The sequence below is a fragment of the Hippopotamus amphibius genome, chromosome 13 (assembly GCF_030028045.1).
Source record: "Hippopotamus amphibius kiboko isolate mHipAmp2 chromosome 13, mHipAmp2.hap2, whole genome shotgun sequence".
NCBI lineage: Eukaryota > Metazoa > Chordata > Mammalia > Artiodactyla > Hippopotamidae > Hippopotamus > Hippopotamus amphibius.
This window is the reverse complement of record NC_080198.1, coordinates 6,812,063-6,821,699: the sequence shown is the minus strand read 5'-3', so window position 1 is coordinate 6,821,699 and position 9,637 is coordinate 6,812,063. Positions and strand designations below refer to the sequence as shown.

Here is a 9,637-nt window from a genome sequence, read left to right as displayed (position 1 = left end):
CTGTATATTTATGAATCCAGAAATTCTTGCACAGCTGAACCAGGAAATGCATTAAGTCAGATGGATAGACTGCAAGCTCTGACATTCCACCTGCTCGCCACACAGCAGATGCATTTCACAGGGTGGAGTGAGAACAAGTCACAAAAGAATGTATGCAGAATAATTCCATTCCACAAACTTCAGAAACAGGCAAAGTGAAAGATATCATTTAAGAATACGTGTGTATGTGGTGAAACTTTAGAAAACAAACAAGGAAAGAATTCTCCCAAATCAGGGCAGTGGTGCCAGGGTCTCCATGCCAGGTCGGTGAAAGCAGCATCTTTGGGGTGCAGTCATGGGAGGCATGGGGATTTTTTTTAAGCTTTCTGAGGTGGAAGGGTAGGGGGTTCTAATGTGGGGCCAGGGTGGAGAACTGCTGTTGTCTGAGAGAGGAGAGGGATGCTTCTATTTTGTGCCAAGTGGTGGTGATGTGGGTGTTACCTTATAGGTATTCTTTAAATCACAGAGATGTTTTATGCACTCTGCATGGTTGATATATTTCACAATTTTTTAAAGTGAAAGATCTAACATCTTCACTTAAATGAGTAGTCAAATTCATAGAGACAGAGAGTGGTGGCTACTGGGGCTGGGAGCGGGGGAGTTAGTGTTTAATGGGGACAGAATTCCAGTTGGGGAAGATGAGGAAGTTCTGGAGATGGATGGTGGTGATGGTTGTGCAACAGTGTGAATGTACTTAACGCCACTGAGCTTAAAAATGCTTCAGGTGGTAAATTTTATTAGGTGTATTTTACCACAATTTTTTTTTAAAAAAAGCTAACATTTCTCTCAGCTAGAATTGGGCCAGAAACAGCCAAATATAAAGACCACATACTGAACTCAGCAGAAAGCACGGTCCACAATAAACACTTTCTTTCTCAGCAAATCCTGAAAATGATATTATGAGGTAGGTACTTTTATTATCTCAGGTCCGGAGAGGTGACGTCATTTGCCCAACACCACACAGAAAGTGGCCTTAGGATGTTATCTTAGGTTTGTCCACCCACAGAGGACCTTACACTGTGGCCTTATTGCGTGTTGAGCACTGACCTCACTCTCTTCGGGCCTGACTGCAACCCATCCACCCTCCAACCCCCACTGCTTTCCAGTGGGAACAGCAGGACCAAAAGGACTATTGGTAGTGGAGGCCCAGGCACTGCAGGGTCCTGGAGAAATAAGAGGGCAAAGGTGCCAGAAGTTCGATGGGTGGGCCCCTGGGCCTGGCACCTGGGAGGTAGAGACAATGCAGGTGGAGGTGCAGGGGCAGCTGGGCAGCCTGGGAGGGGGTCAGGTGGAGGCGGCCGAGGAGGGCTTCGTCCAGGACCTGGGGTGGGAGAGACATGTCAGCATTCAGCCAGCTGAGTTCCAAGCAGCTCTAAGCAAAATGGGAGTGAGGCAAGCACGTCCTCCTCCCTCCGCGTCCGTGTTTTGCATGCCTCTCTACACATACACGCGTACACACACACGCTACAGCACAGACCGGCTAGGGGGTCACCAAGTCAGTTTCCTGGGCATTCAGCTAAACTATATTCCCCAGCCCCTCCTGCAGGTTGGTGAGGCCGTGTGACTGAGCTCCACTCAACGCAGCAGGAGTGCTGAGTATGTATCCCGCTTCCAGGCTTGACCCGAGAAAGCCTCCCCCACGAACCTGCCCTGTCTCCTCCTCCGCTGACTGGACAGCAACAGCCTAGATCCCTGAGTGACCCATGCTTGGAGCAAAGCCCATCCCTACCCCAAGCCCATTCATTGGACTTAACACGGAGGGAAATTATTGTGTTAAGACTCTGGTACTTGAGGTTATTCTGTTAAAGCAGGTAAGAGTTACCCAAATACACACACACAACCTCTTTTATTCCTTATACCAAAAATAATGGCAGACTTAGAAGGGCCTTTAGACATCAGCCAGTTTGACTTCCTTATTGAACAGATGGGCAGAAAGAGACCCAAGAGAGGGGGTGTCACTTGCTCAGGCCACACAGCAACATAGGGCTACCGGTAGCTTTGGAGGCCCAAGCTGCACAGCTAACGTCTGGAGATGCTGTCCACCCCCACCCCCAGCCCATCCCCAGAAGGCAGCAGGCAGGTGGGCTTGGGTACCTGTCTTTGGGGCTTGGTGCTCCCAGCTGGCAGCAGAAAGCGCTGGCCCAGGACAGTGCCCACGCAGGCAGAGTACGTGTGGTCCCCAAGCACAGGGCAGAGCTGTAGTGCCATGTGCACCTGTAGCTGGCTGGGAAATGCTAGATAACAGGAGAGAGAGGACAGATGGCAGGCAGTGGCTATTTCTGTCCCACTCGGTGCTGCCCTTCCCCCTTTCCTCTGGGGAGATGCAACCCCCATTCTCAGATGGTGTGGTTTCAGTGAGGTGGATGCTACCACCCCTGCAGCCAAAGTGGGGCAAGTGACCAGATCGGGACAGTCAGAGCTGTCAGTCCACCGGCCCCGCGGGATTCGTCCATGAAGAGGTGCAACCCTGAATGTGTTGTGAAGCTACTGGGAATGAAGAACGCTCTTTCCTGCTGCCCTGTGAGCCTGGAGCTGTGGGAGCACCTGCCGTCTCTGCCTCCACCGGGGTGGGGGTGGGGGTGGGGGAGGCCTGGGGCCCAAGAGGCGAAAAGAAAGAAACAGCTTCCTGATGACATCCTCCGAGCCTCCAGATGTTGCCAGGCCTGAACTGTAGGTTATGTGAGCCAGTAAATTCCCCTTTTGGCTGAGACCAACTTGAACTGGTTTTTGGAAACCTTAAATGGAATGAAACGGTTCACACGTGTCAACTCATGAATCCCCCTGACAACCCTATAAGATGGGTCCTGTCATTATTCCCACCTAATAGGAAAGCCGAAGCTCAAAAAGAAGTGACTGGCCTACAGTAAAGCTGGGATTCAAATCCAGGAGTGGTCCTCTGCTTTCATGTCTGGCAACATGGTGGACTGGATAATCTAAAAACTCACTTCTTATAAACCATCTAGAAACACTGCATCTTTTTTTTTAATACACAGCTGGACACAGTAAAGTAAGTTCCCCTAGAGGAAAATACAAAAGGAAAACAAATCCAGAGCACAGGAAAGCCAACATTTCTCCTCTTCTAGGGTTACTGCCAATCTTGGGACCCAGAGGGCTTGGTTTTAAGTAGCTACAAGGGGCCAGGAATGAGGCCTTGGTGCCCAAATGATATCTGAGAGGCTACACCTTCACTGAAAAGGTGGACTAGGAGAAAAAGCCAGCCACCAAGGAAGGGAGATGAGCACCTTAGGTATGGATGAGGGGAATGAAAAAGAATTCATGACTGCAAGCTGCTCTCACACAGGTTTGCCACTTGAGTAATCTGTGGACTTCCTACTGAGACATTAATATTTAGGTCCCAAAGCAGTGACATGCGGCACTCAGCAGAAACGAAGGCAGAACCTCTCCTGGAGTCCCCACCTCCAAGGAGGCAAGCTTAACCAGAATTCACAATCCTGAATCACAGAGCAAGAAGGAAACAATCCACCAAGGGGAGAGAGTCTGCAGGAAACACAACAAGATTAGACCCTCCGAATCTCAGACAATGGAACTCTAGAAACACAATATAAATATGTTTATGAAAAGAGTAGATTCCAGGGAAAACTTGCTCTCCTCTGAGAAGAGGAACTTAAGAATAGGAACTTTCAGAAAGAGGATACAATATATATTTTATGTTAAATATATATATGTTTTAAATGACTAAAGACAAAAAAGGACACGTACTTAGAAGAAGAAAACAGATGGCTTATTTTTTAGAAGGCCACTTGTATTCGTAAAAGAACCAACTAGAACTTCTAGAAGTGAAAAATACAATCAATGGGTAGGTTAAACTGGCAGGTTAGATCCACCTGAGAGAAAATTACTCAACTGGAAGGTAGATCTAAAGATAACCCAGAATGCAGCAGAGAAAAAGACATGAAAAACGTGAAAGAAAAGTTAAGGGACACGGCAGCAGAATGAGAATCTCAGACGTTGTCTGTTAGGTATCACAAGGGAGGATGCAAGAGGCACAACATTTGAAGAGGGAACTTTCCAGGATGGATGGATGAAACAGATTAATCTTCAGACTCAGGAAGCACACTGAATCCCAAGCAAGATGAATAAAACTAAACCCACACACCTGGACTCATCATAGTGAAACTACAAAACGTCAAAGGTAAAGATGCGAGATCAATAACCATGAGAAAAAAATAGGTGAGCTGCAAAGGGGTGACCATCAGGCTGATAAGAGAAGCACTGCCCCCTCCAGGTGGAGCTGCTCACTTACATCCTCACTGTCCATCAAATGCTCCCGCACTGCCAGTAAAACCACCACCTTACTCCCACCCCCTGCCTCCTCCAGCCAAGTAACACTTTGTCAAGCCTGGCTGGGGCTCCAGACCCACCTGTCAGTGGCTGCAGCTGGACCAGGGCACAGCCAGCGCCCGTGGCCACCACGCGGAAGTGGCTGAGGGTCCTCTTGACACCTTCCAAGATGTCATTTCGGGATGGGGACTTCACTGGAACTACCTGTGGTGTCAGTCCCCAAGAATGAACAAGCTTCACACACACCTGGGAGCTACCCCCAGACCCTCCTTGCTGCCAATAGACTCAGGACAGGGCCACAGTATAGGCAGTGGTCACTTGCCTGTATCAGGGGACTGGCGGGCCAGCCACCCCAAGTCTATACCTTTGACTCCTCTGTAGGGGTATTGTGTCTGGTAATATGTCCCCTCCTCTTCCCCACCCAGCCCCTGACTCACAAAATTGACCCCATCAATGTGTTCCAGTTTCAGAGCTGCTTGGATCTTCCCCTCAGAAGTAGCTGGGATCCCATCAGTGACAGCACTGAGAAAGAGGCAGGAGATGGTCACAGGGTGGCTTGCTGGGACCTCCCCACTGCCCGGGAGTCTCCCTGCCCCTCTCACCAGTAGGTGGCTGTGGGTCTCCTGGCTCTCTGTGAGTAAGTGAAGAACTTCTGGAGGCGGCTTGCTGTCTGGGGACAACTGGAGAGGAGTACAAGCCCAGAGGTCTCCCTGGAGGAAGGAGACAAATCACAGAAGTGAAAATCCCCTGGGCTCACCCACAAAAAAAGGAGACCCCTAGGAAGAAACACGGACCTGCTTAAGGCCAAAGGGTAACATCTGGACTATAACCCAGACCTTCTCCTGAGAAACAAGAAAGTCTTCCCTGTGTTTGATAATAGGAGTACATAGCTTAAATGCATCTCTCGTTTTGCCCTGGCTCCCAGGGAGCTCAGAGCCAAACATCATAACAGTTAGCACCAGCTGTTGACTGTCTACCACGTGCTAGGCACTATACTAGGAATTGTATATATATTAGCTATTAAATAATTAAATTCCCCACAAACAAGCCCAAGAGTTTGTGGAATTGCAGAAGCACTTCACCACAAGCACCATCTATAATCGATGGCAATTAGAGGAAAGAATATCACAGATTAATTAACAATGCCTGCCATGAATATGGGATTAGAGAAGTGACTGCACACTGAGCAGAGATATTATTAGCTCTAGTTTATGATTGAAGGAACTGAGGCTCAGTGATAGCTAAGATCACAGTTTGTGCATGAGGATTTGAACACAGATCTGTCCATTTCTTCCTCCTTTTCCTTGTATCCTACCTCCGTGATCCCAAACCAGCCCGTGGAAAATGTCTCAATTTATTCCCAAGTAGCTGTGCCCCCACCCCAGACGGATGCCTAGCCTCCTACCTCCCTATCACCCCCACCACTTACTTCCCAGATGCTCGGACAACCTGGAGCTCCCGCTCCCCGAGCCCCAGGGACTGGCTCAGCTCTGGCAGCACTGAGAGCAAAGTCAGCTCTCCTGGTTTTCCTGGGGGGAAGAAAGGAAGAGTACAACTTGCTTGAGGCAACTTTATCCCTCCATCCTTTCTTTTCACTATTTCCTCCCCTCAGAGACATCAAAATCCCTTTCATTGCCTCTCTTCTCCCTGCCCATACCTGTCACTGGCAGACCCTGTGGTTTGTTCAATGTCACCAGAGGTCCTGAAACATATAATACATAAACATTAGCAACAGCAAAAGCAGTTTACAAAGCACTTTCTCAATGCATATTATCATGTGGTCCCAGCACAACTCTAATACATGAGTTACCAACCACACCCTCAACTGAACTTCTTTTGGAACCTTGCATTTGCTAAGCTTGCTGCCTGCCATCTCAGGGCCTTTGCACTTACTGTTTCCTCTGTCTCAGACCTTCACATGGCTGGCTCCTTCATATCATCGTGACTCAAATGTCACCATCACAAAGAGGCCTGAGTCTCCAATCTAATGTCTGCTCCCTTCCTGCAGTTTCTCACCATCGCTGTTTTATTCATAGCACTGATCACTAGTAAGTACCTTTTTCATTTATTTTCTGGTTAATCAATTATCCTACTGAAATGTTGGCTCGCTGAGCGCAGAAACCATATTTATTTTGTTCAGCACTATATAGCCATGTCTAGAACAGTGCGTGGAACACAGCTTATGCTCAATAAATAGTTGAGAAAATTAATAAATCACTGGAGATTGAGGCTCAGAGAAACTGCTATTTTCCTAAAGCCACCCAGCAAGCTGATTATAGTGCCTAGATATGACTAGATATGACTCCAAAACCTGTTATTACAACAATGTCCTTTACGGAGAGTCTACCAGTGCAAAGCTCTCTAGTTATTTACACTCTCCCACCCCACAGCCCTATCCCCATGATGCTGAGGCACAGCGCGATTGTGTGTCTGGTCCTAGCTCCTGCGACTAGTGGGAGAATTTGACCCCACAGGCTTTAGAAGGGAAACCAGCCAGGTCCTCAGAAGGCTCAGGCGAAGACACCCCCCCTTCCGGCCGCTCTGCAGCTGTCCCTCCCACCCCTCACCTTTCTGGTCCACCACAGCAGCCCTCAAGACATCAACCAGCTCTTCCCGACTGAGGGTCTCTGGCCGCAGCAGCCCCGGGAAAAGCTGGTCACCCAGGGCCCCCGACCGTTTGCTGGAGCCTCGCCGTTGCAGCTGATGCCTGGAAAAGGTTCGATAAACAACCGGGGAATCATGGCTTCCCGAGGTGCAGCCCATTATTATCCCCACACACCTCTTCCCAAATCCTGCGGCTTCCTACGAAAGCTTCACAAAGCCTGGGTTGAACTTCCCGAAATCTCAGGTTCGACTGGCCCCAATGTACAGAAGAGAGAACTGAGGCTCAGAGAGGTCGACTGACTAGGGACACGCAGCAGACCAGCATTAGAACCCATATCTACCTACCTCAAGATCCCGCAAACACCCTCCCCCGGCCCCAGCCTCCCTCCTACACGAAGGGGGGCGGGGGTTGCGTAATCACCGGGCCTCGGTGCCAAAGCCTGCAGCCGTGGGCGCTGCGAGGACCCCCGGACCCTGCCGCCAGCCACCCCAGACCTGGCCCAAAACACGACAGCCACCCATCTCCGGAGCGACGACAGGGCGTATGTGTCCGGAAGGGCTGCCGGGGGATCGCCCCCAGCGCGCTGATTGGTCCGGTAGACTGTCAATCAGAATAGCGAGGCTCAGAGCGGTGAGAAGGCGGAGCTTCGCCTTTGCCCTGGAAGGAGATGCGCACATTCTGTGCTTTTGGGGAAACCGAGGCACAGAGCAGAGGAGGCATTTACTGGGAGTCAGAGGACCTGTCAGGACAAAACCATCACTGCAATTCTTAGGAGTCTTCTGACTTCAAATACAAAACAAGACACCCGCCATTGTGCACAGTTTGATAAGGCAAAGTGGGAAAAAAAATCCACACTCGTTGGTTCAGTGAACCTGCTTCAAAGAATACAGCTTGGTGCGTAATCCAGAAGGAAAGAAAGGCCAGAGGCAGAAAGAGGTTCACTACAGCATTATTTATAAAGGTAAAACAAATCTCAAAACTGGAAACATAAATTGTCCTGTGATTAGATCTATAGAGGAAATAAATCGTACAACACCCATTCAGCATTTTTGGAATGCTGTCTCTATGCTAGACCTTGGCATCTGTGAACTGGAAACAGATTAACAAGACTTGGCCTCACCCACAGGAGGTTCACCTTTTAAGATCACAACATCACCACCCACCTTGCGAAACTCTGTGGAGATGCTGAGGGAGAGAAAAGCAAGGAGCCCCAGAGCCCACTGAAATCAGAGAAAGCTCTGCAACGGGGTGGTGATTGACAGACTGTGAAGAACTGTTCACCGCCCACAGCTGGTGCAACTCCATTAATCTCCAAGCTTCCAAAAGAAAAGGAAGAAATCTTATTCTCTGTAGGCTGGGAGGGCTCAGTGCCAAGAGACAGTGACCAGCCACTCAAGACTCACGTGTGAAACTCAGAATGTCATGAGGAAGGCAAGTTGGGACAAATTCCAAGCTTCAGCCACCCCCAGCCCGACTCAGTTTATGACTAACTTCACGGAGGAGCAGGTAGGCCACAGCCTCAGCAAGAGTTGAATGGGAAAAGCTTCTGTGCTGATGTAAACATCATGCCTTCATGCCAGAAGGCCCACCCCAAGGACCCAGGACAGCACTGAGCCAGCCCTCTAACCATAACTGCAAGAGCAGGAAAGCCCAGAATGGAAATGTTCTTTGCCAGCTCTGGCAGCTCCTCCCACACATGGCTTAGGGTATGGGTCAGCTGCCAGAAATAACCCTCTAGACTTTAACTTTGGTAACATAGGCCTTTGTCTTAGGATTTAATAAGCCCAAATAGGCTTTATAGTTAGTCAGAAACGGCACATATTTGAATCTGAGAAGCACGCACTAAAGCACAGTCATCGGTAAACCTAGCCTTTCATGCTTGTCTTGTTTGAGTTGCCCAATATCGAAAAATGCCAGCTCACACTGATAAGAAACTAATACTTTGTGGCTACCCAACAGCTCATTTTGAAATCCTAAGACTGAGAGTTCTGAACAGGAAAGAAAGGCTGTCTAGCAAGCTAGGGAAGGCTTCAAAGGAGAGTTATATTACAGCTTGACTCCTACTTTCCTACCTACACACTTAAAAGGTTGTAATAAAATGTGACATTGAAAAATTGAAAGAGTACCTTAAATCCCACACTCCCAATCAAAGTCTTTTTTTTTAATTGAAATATAGTTGATTTACAGTGTTGTGTTAGTTTCTGGTGTACAGTAAAGTGATCCAGTTTTATTTATTTATTAATTTTCTTTTTCAGATTCTTTTCCATTGTAGGTTATTACAAAATATTGAGTATAGTTCCCTGTGCTATACAGTAGGACCTTGTTGTTTACCTATTTTATATATAGTAGCATGTATCTGTTACCGAATTCCTAATTTGTCCCTCTCTCCCCCCTTCCCCTTTGGTAACTGTAAGTTTGTTTTCTATGTCTGTGGGTCTGTTTCTATTTTGTAAACAGGTTATTTTATATCATGTATATATGTACCACATCTTCTTCACCCATTGGTCTGTTGATGGGTACTTGGATTGTTTCCATGTCTCAGCTATTATAAATAGTGCTGCTATGAACATTGGGGTGCATGTCTCTTTTTGAATTAGAGTTTTTGTCTTTTCCAGATATATGCCAAGGCGTAGGATTGCTGGATCATGTGGTAACTTTATTTTTAGTTTTTTAAGGAACCCCCATACTGCT

At 48.1% G+C, this 9,637-nt stretch overlaps 1 protein-coding gene across 1 annotated transcript; it reads right to left on the bottom strand.

Annotated features, from left to right (window-relative positions):
* Window positions 1-939: 939 nt before the first annotated feature.
* Window positions 940-7,506, bottom strand: RPUSD3 (RNA pseudouridine synthase D3). Its single transcript, XM_057706932.1, has 9 exons — window positions 7,367-7,506; window positions 6,909-7,048; window positions 5,999-6,043; window positions 5,771-5,870; window positions 4,944-5,051; window positions 4,779-4,863; window positions 4,422-4,545; window positions 2,134-2,273; window positions 940-1,360 (listed from the first exon to the last, which is right to left on the bottom strand). Exons 1-9 carry the CDS (start codon window positions 7,465-7,467, stop codon window positions 1,169-1,171), a joined length of 1,035 nt encoding a protein of 344 aa, XP_057562915.1. The 5' UTR covers window positions 7,468-7,506; the 3' UTR covers window positions 940-1,168.
* Window positions 7,507-9,637: the final 2,131 nt, after the last annotated feature.

What these genes read in the sequence shown, in the direction of transcription:
- RPUSD3 (XM_057706932.1), bottom strand. Translation starts at nt 7,467, where the DNA reads ATGGGTGGCTGTCGTGTTTTGGGCCAGGTCTGGGGTGGCTGGCGGCAG. An exon ending in TGCTGTGGTGGACCAGAAAG is followed by an intron (nt 6,044 to 6,908) that starts GTGAGGGGTGGG and finishes TATATGTTTCAG; the next exon opens with GACCTCTGGTGACATTGAAC. An exon ending in AGACCCACAGCCACCTACTG is followed by an intron (nt 4,864 to 4,943) that starts GTGAGAGGGGCA and finishes CCTCTTTCTCAG; the next exon opens with TGCTGTCACTGATGGGATCC.